The sequence below is a fragment of the Hetaerina americana genome, unplaced genomic scaffold (genome assembly GCF_022747635.1).
Source record: "Hetaerina americana unplaced genomic scaffold, ioHetAmer1.1.p SCAF_4, whole genome shotgun sequence".
Classification (NCBI taxonomy): Eukaryota; Metazoa; Arthropoda; class Insecta; order Odonata; family Calopterygidae; genus Hetaerina; species Hetaerina americana.
Genome location: NW_027286985.1, coordinates 102,415,847 through 102,434,720, shown reverse-complemented (window position 1 = coordinate 102,434,720; position 18,874 = coordinate 102,415,847). Strand labels below are relative to the sequence as shown.

The window sequence follows — 18,874 nt, the reverse complement described above, 5'->3', positions numbered from 1 at the left end:
TCCAAAATGTGCTCAAAAATCAGCCTTCAACTTATGGGCTGGGAGTAAGTGTCATAAGTTAGTGCCTTATACCCTTTATTTCATATTCAAGAGGCAGTTTCAGTAGAAGCTTTGACTATTTAGGAGCAAATGAACTTAAATGTTTTTGCTCCTATCAGTATTCAGAATGCACCTTCTTTTCCTTCTATTCTCGTCTCATCTTCTCAGTAGGAGGTGAACCAAAATTCCCTTCACCTGCCTTTTTTCATTGTCCTCAAGGGTAATTCAGGACTTCAATATCAGTCATTGATATTATCAACATTTGTATTAAAAGCGACAATATTCTATGCTTATATGACACTCTCATACTACTCAAGGTTGAATGCTTGTAGACTCTGAATTTATCAAGAGAGATACATACAATGCAGGTATAAGAGCAGAGACAACATCCCCAATGGTGCTCCCCACAACACAGTATTAAGGTGTACGTCAGAACCATATATGAAATGAAACTAAGCTTACTACAGTACATAAATGTAGAATTTATTTGGAAATTTTTTAGGAGATTCTTTCAACAAAATATTTTAACTCTTTTGCTCACTACTGACACAAATCAGTGATATTATTGAAACTCATATTAAAGGAAACCATTTTCTATGCATCAAGTGGGAAAAAATACTTAAGAGTGAGTATTTTTCCAGTGGCTTGCACTTATACTAGGGTCCCACCATAACACACAGTCCACGCAAAAGGTGGCAACAATGTTGCTATGTATTTTTACTGCCATTCCTGGTGTAGGAGAACTGCAACTCAGTGGCATCTCAGAGATGCACACAGTTGTTGGGTTATATCCTTGCTGGTAAGGGTTGAGAGGTTGATGCTAGTAGGTTTGGTTTTCATTTGACTGCCCCCCATAGATCAAAGTTACACCCTGTGTATCCCCGACCCATAAGACACAGGCCAATTTCGGGGCATATTTTGGATTTAAAAAAGTGCATCTTATGGACCTTGGAAATAAAGTAATATCTTAAGTATTTTTTCCCAAATCAGACATATATGGTAGCATTAACACAAATTTTGCTAATATTATTGTTTTGAGTCAGTAGCAAGCAGCAAAGCTTTAAGAAGATTTATGACGTAATTAGTACGGTTAAAAATCGTGCAGGTTGAATGTATGATCTCGAACGTGATCGTCATTGCGTACCCATTTTGCGATGTTTATCCACTCACGCATTCGTACTGAGAGAAACTTACATAGGATGGAAGAAAAGAGTTGCCATTTAGCACATTTAGTTTCATCTCACATATAGTGCTGCTGCATAACTTGATACACCTTGGGCTAACAAGGCCGTCGCCTCTCTGCTAATTCATACATACATTGTATCCCTCCTGATGAACTTGGAGTCCACAGACATTCAACATTAAGTATTTGAGAGTATCGTAAAGGCATAGAAAATGGTTACTTATTATATAAATTTCAATAATATCAAAATATTAACAGAAACTAACCATCGCTTAAAATGTTAGAGTGATAATAACCTCATGGGATCTAAAGAGTGAAGACTGTCCTACAATATTGCATTTAAACTTGAATTCATGAGTCATTGTTCAGAACATGGAAACAAGGCAGCTGAAAGGCACTTTGGCCCTATGACAATGAATTTCTGGGATTCTACGGTATATAAATGTTGATATACATGTAGTTGCTAATTTCTTCATAAACCAATCAATTATCTTTGCATTAAGAATTAGCATAAAATAATTTGATCTTTTCTGTCTGATCCAACTATTTTTCATTCTAACCTGAAAAACCACAATGCATCTTATTTACCAGGAAATACGGTATGTCAAGACCCATTACTTTTTAAAAACCCTAGTAGGTATCCTAATTACAACTGACGTTGCATGTGCAAATGTTCTTTAAGGAGGGTGGGTTTATATGAGGAGCATACCTCTCCACCTTCCAGGGGCACCACTTTGGAGTACTCTGTTTCACAAATGACTGTGTCATCCTGTTCAATTGGACCTAGGGCATCACTGCCAAAGTATGTCTCACAGTCACTGGAAAAAAATAAAAAAACAAAAAATAAATAAATAAAGTCCTGTTAAGTGAAATCATCTTGAGTGTTCCAAGGGGTTCGTGTCTCCATTGCTGCCAACACATTGGAAAACCAAATCAGTCATCATCCTCAGCAATTCTGAATCAGAAGCCCTGAGGACAAGGATGGAATTGGTTTTCAAAACTTCGGCAGCAATGGAGACAGTGGAAAACCCAGGCAGAGTTCACTCCACAGATACTCAGGGAGAGGACCATATTTTTCAAATAGTCCTGCTAGTATGAATAAAAACCGGGAAATAGGCATTTTTATGTTAAAAGTGTCCTAAAAGAGAGATTTTGTGATTCAGTTTCATGATTAGAATTCTTCATATTGACATTTTGTGAAAAACCAAGTGTGTATCAACAACTTAACCATTTTGTGTTTCACATTACCTTGGGGAATCTGAAAAATACTGCCATGGTTTATATGTCATTCCATTATCTGTTGATCGCTCGAGAGCCCAAACACCTGGCCGAGGTGAATTTGCCATCTTTATGAAAACATATGCCACATGGAATTCCTGTGAAAAAAGCAAAATTTTAGTATATTTAGGTATTCTATACCTATAAAAGTAGACAAATGAGGGCAAATTTTGGTAAAAAAATTGGAATATCAAAACAGTAAAAATGATCGAGGTGTTCAAAATAACATTAGCCTGCAACTTCCTGGACGACCATGCAAGCTAGAGGGGGAGAAATATGAGGTTGTGATGTCTGAAAGAAGGCCTAAGAAAAGAGCTTAAAGGAAATTTGTGAACTTTAATCAATTATTTACATGCTGTCTTTTAGAGGGACACACTTGAGAATACTATATGACAGTCATATACCATACAACTATACCGGATAAGCCACAAACTGTAAAGGAACTTCTTACCACAAGTTTCTCTCTGCGCTACAAACTCAAATTGGACGATTCTTTGGACATCAAAGAAGAAAATGAGCATCGTTTTGATGCGAGATTTTCTCATTCCCGCTTTCTTGGGGCGGGGGGATGATATTCTGCGCCACTCGCTGCTCTGCCTTTCGGATTCTGGGTCGCACTCGAACATCCAGGATTTGTCCCTGGTTACGACAGAGTTAAGGAAGTCCGGCTCATTTTGAATCAAATCCAACGATTCTTGACTGAGTAAAACTCTCAAAGTTCAAAACGAACAAAGTTCTTTCTGGTCTTCCGTCGACACTTAGACCTTGTGCATTTCCAGATCCTCGGTCACTATCCCATGTACCAAAAATGTGTACATAAGTATGGTGTCAGCAATTTACTGGGTACTCAATCGATGATGAGGATGCAAAACTTCGCGCACATCGTTTTCGTCGGTTCTGGCCGTAGTTGGGCACCCAGAATAGGGTTCGTTGGCGACCTCCACCCGCTCCTTGAACACCTTGTGCCACCTCCCGGACAGAGACCTTGAAATGGAGTCATCCTTGAAGGTCTCTTGAAGCATCTGGAATGTTTCGGTTGCGTTCTTTCCAAGCTGCACGCAAAAATTTATGGCGTATCGCTGTTCAAGTGCACGCTCCGTCGTGCCGTGTTACAAATTCGAAAAACACACTTCACGCGGAGGCACGCCTTTCCGCTCATACTGCTCGGGGTAACCTGGCGACCGCCTGCGTTGAAAGGGCAGACCCCTCGCCACATTTTCCGACCGGTTTTACCACGCTACCATGGATTGTCGCATCACAAAAAAATCATACGCAATACTTTCATGTGCATTTATTTTATCACGACAGTCCTGTATCTACGTGGGGGAGCCAAAAGTAACGGGAATTGGGCTGCGGTGGGGAGCGAGAGTGGGGAAAGTCTTTGTTTGGCCCGTCGCACGTCAGGCTCACGCCTCCTGCGTCAGTATGCGCCGCGCCGTCGCTGTGACTGGATCGGTCCGTCCTGGATAGCTGTTTCAGTGGAACCACTTTTTTCATTTCGGATAAAAACTTGATGGCGGATTATCAAAGCAACGCGCTGCAGTACAATTTTGTTTCCTGTTGGAGAAATCGGCCGCGGAAACTATTGTAATGCTCAAGACTGCTTATAGGGAAGCTGCCCAAAGCAAAACCAGAGCCTACAAGTGGTTCACAGGTTTAAAAAATGGTGAAATGCAAATTGAAAACCAAACCCGTTCAGGCCGCCCTTCAACATCAAGAACTGACGAAAACGTCGACAAAATCAATGCCCTCAATCGTGAAGACCATAAGTAGGTTAGAAATACACCCAATCTAAAAATAGTACAAAACTGATATTCTAAAAGCTACTATTTAGACAAATGCAGTGTGGATCAGTTTACGAGTGAAAACATGTGATTTTCGGCTGTGTTACATGTAAGGTCGTGTAATTATGATAATACGCCTTACTCATTTTGATAAACGGTACAACCATATAAAATATCACTCGCATAAATATGTCTAAATATATGAACATAAATTCTTACAAGTGATGAAGATTGTCACAACAGAATTCATCAAATGAGTAAAGTGGGTTAGCAAGTAACCAGGTATATGCACTCTACAGGATGGGTTAAGGAACCATTTGGCCTCGATTTCGCCCAAATAAAGACCTCTATCTCTTCTTGGTATTCAGGATAAAATCCAATTTCAATTGAGTTAGCAGCTAGTTATACAAACGAATGCTCACATTGTGAAATGAGTTGTAAGTTGAGGACAGTCTACAATAAGTACGATTAGTGTTCAAATTTGCTTTACCCATAATGGTGCAGTTTGATCAGTTGTCACAGATGTGAGATCCTAATTGGTTAGATTATAGATAATCTTTCACATGACTCAGAGCTTTATATATATATATATATATATATATATATATATATATATATATATAAACCTTTTATATATATAAACCGTTTATATATATATATATATATATATATATATATATATATATATATATATATATATATATATATATAAACCTAATAGGGTCATATTTTAACACCTAATAAAAAAAGGCTTGCAGGAATCATGTGGTGGCATATTAACAAGAGAGGGAATAGCTCTCATTTATAGCAGCAAGTTTTGTTTAACTTGTGGGGAATTACATCATAACAACACCATAATTCAAATTAAATTAAAAGAGGGCATGGTAAAAACAATACTAACTTGAAATGAGAAAGTTGAGCTTTCTTAACGTCTTCAGGGAATTTAACTCTGAAGTGGGTGGGGGTTGTTGAGAGGATTGATGTAATACTCTCAATCTACAGCCTTGTCCTGAGGATTGACCATGGACCTCTGGTTTGGATCCAAGTGGGAGGCATTAATCAGAGGTTGCGAGCTTTTTGCAGGGATATCGGGGCATCTTTCATCGACCTGCAGCCTGAGATCCAATTGTGTAGAAAATCTCTGAACCATTCTGGCATTCACCACACCTCTGAGGCTGCCAGGTATGTCGCAGGTGGGATATTTGAGCACTACAGGGCTTTTTTGGTTAAAATGTAGGTCAGTGCGTAGGTCAATTAGTGGGTCTGTAAAGTCTTCTTCGTCAAATTATTTAGCTTTAAATGAAGTGAGGGTCTCTATTGGTAGTTAATTGCCTAAGTTTAAAAACAAAGTTGCAGAATATCATCACCTTAGTCAAAGCACACTCATGAAACAGAAAGCTGGTTATCCACTGATATCGCTGATGATGAAATTTTTCCAAAATTCTTCTCCCTTGACAGAAACGACAGAGCAAATAGAATTGGGGGTGGTGTCTTCATTGTAATTAAAAAAATTCTTGCATCATCAGGGCTGAGATAATTACAGGTAATATTTTAAAAAGCGTTTGACGCTCAATTAAAAATCCTGTATCCAAAAGAATTTATACATGCAAATTTTACTGGCCCCTTCACTACCAAGATAATTCAGTACCAGAATAAGATCATTTTATCCGAATGCAATGATCATGGCATTATAATTGGTGGAGATTTCAATGTCCCATCTATTGATCAAATCACATATAGTTTTAAAACGGGAGATAAAGACTAAGATATCTGCGAGTCACTAATGAATTATTTTATGTTGAGCTCCATACATCAACTTGTCACAACAAGTTGATGCTGGAATATCATCGCTCTTAGCTGGCTGATGACACACATCAAACCGGCTAGGAGCGATAATATTCATGACTTGTTATCAACGAGCATAACCAAAAAAGTCTTAACTATAGAATAAAAAGAGACGTTTCAGGCGTGATATGGTGGAATATCATGATTTATTAATAATTGGCAATTTTTAATTAATAATTAACTATAGAAATCTAAATATGTGCAAGTTTTTATACTTGTGGCTAGAATTTATGTTGCAATCAAGAATATTCTGAATGCTTCACACTTCGACAGCTGTTATAGCATGCATACATGATACAGCATACATACATTAATGCATTCAATTTAATTTGCAATTAATTTTTTTCCATATATCATATGAAATACCTTTAAAGGTTAATTTATACATGAACGATATTGTTAAGGAATTTTATTTGAATAAACTTAAACGCATTAACTTTACTTTTAAGTATTAATTTAATTTTTCCTGAGTCCCAACCAATCAAGAGATATTAACTTTTTACATCTGGAAGCATACTAAAAAATTATCATTACAGATATATTTTCCTCCATTAAATCTGATCAGGTGGATCATTGGTCGCCATCAGCGCATAAATGGCATTAAAATGAGGGCAGAACAGCAATGCAGGCTGAGGTTTTGAAGCACATGAAGTGAGATTAATTGAGACAACATGAAAATCGTAAATCCGGTGTAATTTATCATAGATTCCTATTCATTTCTTAAATTTTAAAACTGCAGTTGCACGATAGCAATAAGTCTTAAGTTTGTAAAAGCAAAAGCTCATAGGAAGTTTCCTTGCAGCAATTCACGGTGAGTTCAATTGAAGAGGTTTCACAATTCCTTTGGCCAACAAATCATTGAGAAATCTCACGGTTCACGAATGGGTTAAAATGAAAAGATATTTTATTGAAACGATATTATAAATGGCAGTACATATGTATTAAATGTAGAATATTGAAAATTTCGGAAAGCAAGCAGTTTCCCTGCAGCAGGAAATCTTTGAGGCGCTTCCGAATAATGGAACACCACTTCATCTGGGATGGAATACATGGATGGAGAGCGGTTCCCTCCAATTAAACTTGGCACCCGCCGAAATGCAGGGGATTTACTGCGCTGTCCTCAATGCTTTTCTGCGGATACCTTTTCATTTGACGGTTTCCCTGATGACCGCGGCCAAGTCCATTCCCACAGCGTTACCGGTACTTACGCATGCACTCCGTCCAAAGCCATCGCTTGACACCCGCCCCATCTATCTCCCAGCGGAGATCGAGTGGGAGGCATTATCATGGAGAAAGAGCCAACACTCCCAGCACTGTTTGGCAAGTGAGTCGCTTAGTCCTTATCGCAGTACGGCCCGGAAGACGATAATTACGGGCTTCCGGTCTTCCCGAGGGGAGCCTCGTCTTTGCCCTCCATCCGCCTCCTACATACGCCGGTCCATGATTTTCATCTCCCATTTTTCCAAATGCCAACGAAAAGCGAGACATTTTCTTTCATGTGAAAAATCGTGAGAAGGTATCACTCCCAAAATTGTGCTGCTGAAATTCACTCCTCCCTTCTCTATTTTCGCATTCACCTCCATGAAGAACTTCATAAATCCTTGATTTTTTCATATTTCATAATCGGCCAAAGTTGAATCGTTCTTCGTCCTCTTCAATTGTCCCCTGTCCTTCAATTAGGACATAATAATAATACTTTATTCATTTTAAAAATGGTACAACCATATTAAATGTCGTCAATATAAGTATTATTTAACATATAAACATACTTTCTTAAATGTGATGAAGATTGTCACAAAAGAATTCATCCAATGAGTAAAGTGGGTGAGCAAGTAACCAGGTATATACCCGATTCTTGAAACTCTGGATACCATCTGATTTCAACTGAGTAGGCAGATAGTTATACAGTCGTATGTTCATATTGTGAAATGTGTTGTAAGTTGATGAGACTAAACAGACATAGAGACTAAAGAGCCTCAAACACTCCTGAACATGAGATTGTTCTCGGAAAATATTAAAATAATTCTTGATCATTTAATTTCAGGAAATAATTCGCCCTTGGAATGTTATCTTCGTGAAACTGCGGAAAGTAATTTAGAAGTATCTGAACTGAATTCCCCGACCAAAGACAAACTTTTTCTATACATTGCATTAAAATACGTGAAATAAGTTTACATTCTTCAAAGATACTTTTAATGGAGTCATCCGCTAATGCGCATTACAATGCATCAATTACAAAGCGGCCAAAGCGAAGAATTTCCACGCTATGAAATTGCTGAATTTCCATTCTTCTTCGAGGAGTTTTCCACGAACATCTCTTTTCAGCCTCCTCCTCATGGGATTTCTCCACTGGTGATTCAGTCCGTCCATTTAATCTTGATATCTGTTACTTAATATACAAATTTGAGATAGTAACATAAATATATATGTATACCATCGAAGTATTACGGTATTGCGGCAACGCAAGTGAGGGCGGAGGAGCGTAATGTGATTGTGGCCAAGCGCTTCTCCTGGCCCTGTTAAGGTGCACCCTCGCTCGCACGCACCACAAATCGTTGGCTCAGTAATATCGAATGACCTTCCTTCCCGAGCGTGGATTGCCCAGATTGGCCGTCCTGCGTAAGTAATGCAAATAATACACATCCGCTCTTTACTTCGGCCGTCGTGCAACCAAATTATCTCCACGCCGCAAGGCAATAACTCTCCCTTCGGAAGAAATAGCAGCGAACAGCGTTTTCAGCCGACGTAGGCACCCTGTATCTCATCGTAGACGTCGAATTGATTCCAGCCTTTCCGCCTTACGCGTTACCTTGGACAAAGAAGTGCAATATTTATATATTGCACTTCCTTGTCCAAGGTAACGCGTCTCCCGCAGTTACTTGGAACACACCTTAAACATTCATTTTATTGAGATTTAAGACACCAACCATTAAAAACCTTAGGGCTAATAACTAACCAGTTCACATAGAATGTGAGAATATAACAAATTCTAATTAAACTGGAAACCTTGAACATCACTTGGGTAAAATGACGATAAGCTATCTAATAAGTTGAAGTTAGTTGGATTTTTTACTAGCCAATGGTGAATAAATGTTCTTACAATACTAAAATAATAAACCTACCCACAATGTTAAACTACCTAAAGTACTGAGTACAAAACAACACATAATTTTAAAGCAAGGAGTTGTCGTTGTTCCGGTTGCAGATGGAACCCCTATAATTTCTCCGACATACGGAAAGAATTTGCAGGAAATTTTAGGTTAATTTTATAAAAATGCACTTGAATTTCTTATCAAAGCTTTAAAATTAAATTTAAAAATGCAACCCTTTAAACGCAAGCGATTTTTCACCCACCATTTTGAAAATTTTCATTCGTTAATTCCGATTTCGGGTGGTTTACTCCAACGAGAAGCAATGAGGGCACCACTGCTCATCGGCCGTATATATTTTTGAAGTATCGTGGTAACACGATGTGCTCCTCTTGAGCTGGCAAGCTCAAGTGTTATGATTAGATATACTGAGATCTCCCTTCATTAACTTTTCATAAATTTTGTTACTTTATTCAGTAATTATAGTATGCGCGTATCAGGAAATAATTAGCTAGGTTGGACGAAATCACCGGGGGAGACTTCGTCTCTGTCAAACACAACGAATTTTCTTTGTACAAATATCGTATGCCAAATGCCAGCATAAGAAACACATCAACCCTTCTCTAATTTTCGGCAGTCTTATGATCGCCCTCGGGATTTTTAAAATGACAAATGTAATACTACATTTTAATTGATGCATAACGCTCATGTCAACGAGGCGAATTCCCATGCTTGAATTAGAGAGAGCAGAAAGATAAGGGCACTGAAAAAATAATACGCTGTTACAGGACCCATACTCGTAATTGATTGCCATAATGGCTCGCTTTCGTAAACATTTCTAACGAGAAGAAGATAAGATAATATTTCAAGGAGTTGGAACAAAATTAAGAAGGAAATTGTGGGAATTGCAGGATTGTTTGAAAGATGCATGCCAATTTTTAATCAAATTTTAAATATGCAAAGGTACCGTAGAACCTCTTAACATATTTTTTCAAGGCCTAACCTTTGGGGGCGTAGTTTTGCCATCATTGGCACCAATCTAGTCGGTGATACCTAAGAAAAGTTCAAAACAGATTACATTTGTCGGACATGCTACTATATGCTGTGTTTCTACGAACAGGAGGTTAAGGAAGAATTGTTTTAAAATCATTGTGACGAAGAACAACCAAACTCGCTGGAAATAAAGATAAAAAATCATATGGGGGAAGCCAAGAAAAGAAAGAAGGGGATGAAAAAATTGGTGAGAGGACAAACAGAGTTGGAGAGGATGAAAGAAACAAGCAGATGACAAAAGAGAAAAAAAGGGTATGAAGGAGCTAGCTGAGAAGAGAACGGAGAGAAGGCAGTTGCAAAAAACAAGTCTTCGTACTGATGACTGCTGACGGTAGAAAAGATAATTTCTCAATTATAAAAATAGCTTTTTAGTTTTATATTTTCATCCCATAATATCCAAGTGGGTATTCAAGGGAACTGTTTCGTTAATAAATTTAGGGCCTTTTTAAAGGCCATTCAATAACACCAAGCCTTTCAAATGAAGTAATTCTGACACTTCGGCCATGCATTAGAGAAGCCTTCAGCTTATCGGTTCTAAATGCTGATAGACATTCGATTAATCATTCGCATGAAATCCCCAGGCATTTTTTCCCACCATGAACACCACGTCGGCTTCCGCTGTGTTCCAAATACGTACGTTAGCAGTCGGACACAACTCACGCAGCTGGTTTGAACAATAAAAGCGTATAATTTAGGAGGGATGGGGAACTGCTGCTTCCCAATTTATTAGAGCTCGCCGAATTCGCGCGGGATGGACCGAAATGTACCTATATAATTTGAAATGATGGCCGCCTGGTGCGGAAGGGAGGAGGGGAAGGAGTCACAGCTGCTTCAAGAACTCTCGTCTTGCCTCGAGAACGGAGATGCCGCCAACCATTTGCTGAGGGGGTGGGGAATGGAGAGACCCCATTGGTGATGCAATAATAAGAACGCTCTATCGAGCGATTGAAGCGCCTTGAAGTTTATTGACTCCAGAGATATGCAGCGGAATTTAAAGCAAAAGAAAAATCCAAGGATACTTTTTAATTTCATCGAATCATTCGAAATAGCGACAGAGATGTGATGAATGAGAGTCCATTGTATAGTTGAAAAAGGAATTCCTGCTTCAGACTTAAATCAAATTATGGTCGCTTCAAAGAAAAGCTCATTTCAACACCGTCCTCGCCCGCTCCGGAGAAAATAAAACATGTTCTGAAGTGACACAAAATGTCACGAATTCGATAATGTCGCTCTCCATTACTTTCGCGATGGAATCTCGAGGCGATGCTTTACGGTGGCTGGCGACTCAACTCTTTCAGCATCGGTGAAAAGAGAACAAAATGGAGGGAGAGCTAACAGCGACTTAGCGCCGCCATTGACGACATGTAGGAGCTGCGAAAGGAATCGATCAGCCGATGAACCAGTCCGATATAAAAAAAACTGCGTCTTTCGGTTCTAGGCTAGTTTCTGTTCGTGGAGTCCCACGGTTTCAGCGAAGAAGATAATTTATTTGAAACATGAATATCTAACAAAGAATTAAAAAAAACACGCACTCACTTATTCATTAAAATATATAACTTAATGAAAAATAATAGCCTAAATTGCTAATACTATACGCTGGTAAAAATGTGACTTTGGTGCACACTGTTTTCAATTTAAAAAATATTTGTTGAAGTAACTGTGCAGAACCGGGTACATAAACAAACAGCACTGAAATTACAACGGCAGCTCTTATGAGTTATGAAACAAGGAATTAAGGAAAACAATTATGAGGTTAACCTTAAACTAGGGCTGTTCAATGAATAATGGTCATGCGTACCCTTTCTTGTTGCATAATGTACAGTGTAAAAATTAATTTTGCATTATAGTATATAATTTAATGTCTAATGCATATGTGTTAGAAGTTTCATTGAATTACCTCTAGTATTGCGCAAGACAGATTTCTTATAACCTTTTTCATTTCAAGAATGCTTTTACCATTGTTCTGTGTAAAATCAATCGCGATTATACGGGCTTGTGTGCCACTGGACAATGCATGCACATCTATAAATAATAATCAAATCGATCGACTTTAAAGATATTGTTAGATTTTTCATCAATGATTTTACAAATTCGCCTTTTCCATTGATTACTAAATCAGGTGATTTTTATTATGCCTATAACAACTAGGGGAATGTTAAAATAAGCACTCCATTTTTGATGGATAATATCTAGGGAGTAAATAGATAAGGTCGTTTTTAATTACAAAAACTTTCGTTTCGACAGCAGGCAATGGTGAATTATGCACCATGTGCACCACGTGCATCGTAAAGCGGCGCCTATGGCGCCCATTTTGCGTAACGAAAAAGTTTCAAAACCTCAATTGGGCGCGTCATCGTATTCTGTTCACCAAATTGGCCAGAATTGTGTAAAGATACAAACATGTTGAGGGTTAAATGACTTTTACGGCTACCGTATATTCTTTTGAAGGTTTTGGATCTTTACTTCTCACAATCAGTTCCTTCCGCTGGATTAAGGAGCGAGAGGCATTCGTCGTTTCGTTTGGTGAGAAGTGAAAACGTTCACCTCTGGTATTCAAGTCCGAGGCAGATTTGAAGAGACGTATTTGGAGAAGCCATTTTTATTTTCAGGTTACCTACCTGCCTTGATTGACCACCTCTTCCATATACACCACCTCTGAACTACTACCCTCTCATGTACCCCTAAGAATGAAATTTACCTCCCCTATTATATAATTTGGAACTACAGTAACAACGAAATTGGCCGCCCACAATGAATGAGGAGCAGACGCTTTGTTAACGAACTGATTCTGCGTAAAACTCCTCTTCCACTAAATATCGAAGAAAATTCCTTGTAAATCACTTACAGTCGTCAATCTGCAATTACACTACGTTTAAACTCCCGAGCCATTTATGTTCGAGGCTCACGTTCAAATGCTTGCTTTCGTTCGAATTGATTCCGCAGGGGGCTTTGAAAATGGGTGGAGACAATTATTTAATTGCTTTGCGGGTCGTCTGGCGTCCCTGATGCAGACATACTAGCTCCCGCTGCGGGAGTGCGTGCATTCTTGGCGCGTATCGTACAGCGGCCCGCGGGGCAGCTCTGAAGAGGGACAATTGCTCCCGTCTGTGTGGGGGTCCCATCCCACAGACAACTCAGCAAGCGGCAGCTGCCCTCTTCCTCCCTCCACTCCTCCCCCTTCTCAATTTTCGGCCGGAGCACCCACGGGAAAGGGGGAGGAGGTCGTCTTGCGTAGACGGTCCATGAATGACATAAGGGTCGAAGAAGCTGTCGGCTAGCTTCAATTAAAAAAAATTGTTGCTGCTCCGAGATGGCATCGTGTGGGAGGGGATGATGTAGCGTAGTGTGTCCATGTGTGTGTGTGTGTTCGTGCAATTGATGTGATGTCATTCGTCCGCATTAGTGTAGCACGAGGGCGTGGGCGACGGCTTGAAGGAGAGCTTGCCTTCTCTCTCCTATTCTCGCTTGCATCTGTCACGACACATACAGCGTTACGGATCTAAAGGAGTGTGGCCGAAGATTTCCCACATCATCGTGGGAAGCAATTAGTTTGACATGGAATTGATTGGGATGCGGATATCATCACTTCCAAGTCACAATATTGCTCATGAAAATATTTCCAACTTGTTTGGGAGAAACGCCTGTTTTTGTCGTGCTACGGACCAACTGAAAATATGACAAATAAATAAAGCAATGTATAGGGATAAATAAATATTAAAATGAAAACAAGAAATTCAATGACTCTCTACCATGTGATGATGGGTCTACACCGAATAAAATCTCCAGAAAAATAAGATATATCCTAATTAGCGAAAGAGGTTATTATTATTTTAGTTAAACGATTACTAAACATTTTTCCCGAGGAAATTATTTTGAGTTTTGCGAATAAATTTTATTATTACTTCACTACTTAGGAACACAAGAATTATAATTTTGTCCTTAGATCTTTGTGCCCACCCCTGTAGACTACAATGCACATTAGTCTGGATTCCATTTTACAGAACATTTTTATATTTTTGTTTTGCGAAAGAAAAGATTTTCGTAAATAACCTTTGTCCCACATAACACGGTTGAAGATGATTTGAAGTCGCCTGTTCGACTAGAAATGGGCAGAAAAATAACTCTTTGAAACTTCTGCTCACATTAACCACCGCGCTACAAGGGGGCGTCGAGACGGACCCCTAGGGAGGAACATTTCTGAGAAATTGATGGTATGGACGTAACGGAAAGAGTCTGGAATTCAACCTCCATGTTCACCCAAGCAAGTAGAATATGATGTTATATCTGATTTTCTGCAACAATGTGTGACCCTTTTGCGTCCTCCTTGCATTTTTTCCAAAGTATCCAGTTTCCCTAGCCTAGTGCCTCCGTTTTCATCGAGAATTGCAAGTCCCATGATCCTGATATTGAACATTGATGTCCAGAAAATGCATACTAAGCACGACTTTCAAGGATGAGTAATATATGCAATAACAGATTTCATCCCAACATATCTCAAAATGTAGAAGAACGGTTAGGTAAACAAATTAAATTATAGAATAAATGAAACGGAAATCATAGGATAACGAAAGAATGCAACGGTCCCCAATTGAGTAATCTTTCCCAGCGTGAAAGCTAATGTCTGTGAAGGCAAGAGTTTATACCATTGGCGTACAAGGGCACCGCCCTATTACCTCCACCAGCGATATGACCGGGATACATTCTCCCTACAACCATAGAGGGTATACCTATTTCGTATCACTCATTTAATGCAATCAAACTTCCAATTCCAACTTCACAAAGAGTGCAATTTAGAGAGCACACACCTCGGGGATAAAAAGTGTGATTTCGATTGTGCATACCTCGGCATTAGAGACATCAAAACAAAAAATGGAAACTATCGAAAAAGACTCAGAAAACCATATGTAGAAAACGTCCTTCTGCCGGGTTGCTGGGTAATATGCAGATGAAGATGTAAAGTGTCGGCGGTCATCAAGCTGATGTTCCAAGAATCGCAGAAATGACTATCGTTTAACTGGACTCCAAATGGTCATTTTAGAGGCTTGAAGTTCAACAACGACAATGATGTCGATATTCTGGAATTATGTCGACATTCAAAGTGAGGAGAAACTGGCGGGGAAAAAGATTTCAGTCGCAAACTTGCTCGATATATTACAGAGAGTGGCCCACCCCAAAGAAGGCAATTAGATGGAAGACAACTGTACCCGCAAACTTGGAAGTAAGGAAACATTTCATTTAAGCAAATTCAAAAGAGCATATTATCCTAAAGAAGTGCGTCTAGGGAGACAATATTTGCATAAAGAAGAAGATTGGAAATAATGAAAATTTCGTGGTACAGAAGAATGATGAAGATGAAAGGAACGTGTGCCACTTATGAAGAAACTGTGCAAAGATGGAAGGAAGAGTTTAAAAAGTTTGCGAAGTAGAAGAGAAAAGTAACTGGATTTAGGCTAGCAAATAGAGGCATCCTTACATAAACCATGGAAGAAACAATGGGTGACAAGAAAAGACAAAGTAACGACGAAATGCCTGAATAAAATAACGAGAAAGGATAAAAATGTAAAACGAAGGAACAAAACACTAATGTGTGAAGACGACAGGGTGAAGAGATGTGGCAAACTAAGCTTCTAATTGATCGCTACTGATGATGAGGATGGGAGAAGTTGATAAATGGAAACGTGGAAGTAACTACAAGAAAGATAATGCAATTGACAGCAAAAATGTGTGTGCATGGAAATGATTAATGTTTCATGGGCATAAATAATAGCACAGCTACCACCAAATTACGATTTTATCGACCAAAGAATTTCTTAAATCGAGAGATATAACAAAATGTTACAGAAAAATGTTTCGCTCGGGTATTTTAACATTAAAACATTGAGGAATGGAAGATTATTTTAAAATTCTAAACAGATGAATAAAATACGGAAATACAGAGTTTCATGAGAAATCGGTAGAATGAATCAGAAATATGTGCACATGTAACTGTAAATATGACACTAAAAGAGAGTAATGAAGATGAAATGGACGGATCGCATTACTAACAACGAGTTTTTAATGAGAGCTGGAGAGAAAAGAACTCCAATGAAATATTTGAAAACCTCAAGGACAACCTTTATCAAACCATTTATAGACTAAGTAGTCTGACGAAGAGTCTTCGAACGAAAAGCGAAAATAAAGAAATATGACATCTACAGACGAAGGCGCCAGCCAGTTACATGGAACACTTAATGAAGGGGGTACATAGAAGAAATATGTCGACGAGAAGAGCTTAGTCGATAGAGGAATGGAATGGGGAACAATTTCAAACCAACATTACGAGGCTCGTACTTAGAAGTGATGATAACGATGCGATTAAGTGAACAACGAACTAGACATCACATTAGTGCTTTGTTCCTTCGTTTTACATTTTTACCCTATCCCATTATTTTATTCAGGCATTTCGTCCTTACTTCGTCTTTTCTTGTCACCTATTGTTTCTTCCACGGTTGATGTAAGGATGCATCTATTTGCTACCCTAAATCCTGATATTTTTCTCTTCTACTTCTCGAACAACGAACTAAAGCACTCGAACGGACATTGAGGGATCTAGGTTCAAGTCCCGGTCAAGGCGAATGATTTTTACACTCTGAAATTGCAGCATTGAAATAGACATTAATTACACCTCTTGCCTCAAGAAATATCGCTTACGAAGCACTGTGACAGCGCTGACGAAAATATGAGCAGCAGAATAATTTAATCGTTTTAGGAGCAGACAAGGTACACCCTTCGGATGTACTCTTATCTAAAGTTCAAATCGATACGAATCGACACAAGTCTTCACGAGCCAACTACTGAGTGCAGTGATGAGGTTTCTCACATTTTATCCTGGAGCCACACGCATCCTCTTGGTGGTGGAGATCCTCCAATGGGGGAGGCGTTGAGGGTCGGGGTCCATGGGCAGGGCGAAGGGAGTGGGAGCGGGGTGGACCTTCCCACACACATGTGGCCCAGATGGGTCGGTTCCAAGGGAGAGGAGGGGAGAGGCTGGGAGAGCGGCGCTTAAGCAGTCATCCCCAAAAGAGAGAGGCGACGCAGGCATGTGTGTCAACCCTCCCCCCCGCCCCACACACTCTCTTCCCCTGCATTATCTCCTTCGAAGGCATTTCGGGTTCGACCGGAAGGCGGGGGAGGTCATGGCATGTGCGGGGAGTGGGTGAGGGGTGGGAGGGAGGGTGAGGAGAGGGTTCGGCCTTACGGATATCGTCCGTACGTACAACTTCCTCTGGCGAAATACTTATGCCAGCTCGGAATCCACTGGGAATTTTTTGTCCGTTGGAAATCGAGAATGCGTGTAGCTCGCCGCAATGTGCCAAGTGACCGCACGTCCCACGGCGACCGCATCATCCGCGACCGGACTAATTAAACAAAAGAAACAATTAATTTAAAGAAAAGTAACGGCCAAGGATGTCGTCTTCACTCGACGAAGCTTTTCTGATCATTTCCCGAAATAATTAACTCCGAAATCTTCGGCCATTACCCTTCCATTAATTGATGCTTTAACAACCTATATAATTTTTATAAAATGAAACATTTTCAAATTTTCCCTTCCTAATACTTCGATTTCATTATAAGACTTGCCCCTCGAGTCACGCATCACGAATGCGAAATCTGGAAGCAAAAGATGTCACCTCGATTACACGTGGAATTCAAATGTGCGGTAGGAACGTTGGAATTGCTGAGATCCGTCTCGAGCTCTGCATTCATTAGAACCATTAGAAGCAAGCGCCCATTTATACATTCAAAGGTATTCGACGTGGCTGGTTCAGCACACGCGGAAATCGGGCCTCTTAGAATGCGTTTTAACTGGGCCGAATCCTCAAAGATTTGGCCGAATGAGTCGTATGTAACATAAGTATTCCAAATCAAGGAAGATACCAAGGGCAACCACCGACGCACCGAAGGTTCTGCGTCCCCTTCCACCAATGGCGTCTGCATTTTGCCCTCAAACCACTCTCTCCGCACTGGCTGTTGCAGGTTGACATTTGTCACGAAATTTAACCCTCTTGTTTGGATCGTGGGATCTGCGTTCGCGTATGAATGCGACGAAATTTCACTCTATCCTTTCCCAGCAAAAAGTTCCGCATTACTCGTAGATATCTGGAAATCTGTGCTAATACAAGAGTTACCTATATTGCCTCGCTTTGGAAATTTCTTCACTCTTTGAAACAAGAGCTAATTAATGTAAATTTAAAATGAACTTTACCTACGGTCGTGAAGCAATGGAAAACTAAAAAGTCGAGACCGTAAACTTTATTGTCAATCAAGTTTAAATTCTCGACTATTTCGTTTTCCAAGAGCTAATGAGTTCACAGTATGAATTTCGAGCTCTCTCTATGAACTTTATTTACATGACCAAAGTTTTAACGGACATGAAGATGAGAAAAATTGTCGAAACCTAAGTCAAATATACCAAATATAATTTATGGAGTGTCATTTCACAAGATTTTCCCCCACCTTTATCTTCAAAATGTCTTCGGAATTGCTATAACGCGGTGTGCTCGTATAAGGTTTTCCCAGCCCACATATGGAGTCATTTGTTCAATGAGATGTGACCGCATGGT

At 39.5% G+C, this 18,874-nt stretch overlaps 1 protein-coding gene across 1 annotated transcript in view; it reads right to left on the bottom strand.

The window, feature by feature from the left end:
* LanA (laminin subunit alpha) overlaps positions 1–18,874 on the bottom strand; it is a 147,546-nt gene that overhangs the window by 107,245 nt on the left and 21,427 nt on the right. Inside the window, exons 3-4 of the mRNA XM_071590876.1 lie at positions 2,471–2,598; positions 1,932–2,040 (exon numbers count right to left, since the gene is read on the bottom strand). Coding sequence (XP_071446977.1) covers positions 1,932–2,040; positions 2,471–2,598 — 237 coding nt within the window. The remainder of the gene's footprint in view (positions 1–1,931; positions 2,041–2,470; positions 2,599–18,874) is intronic.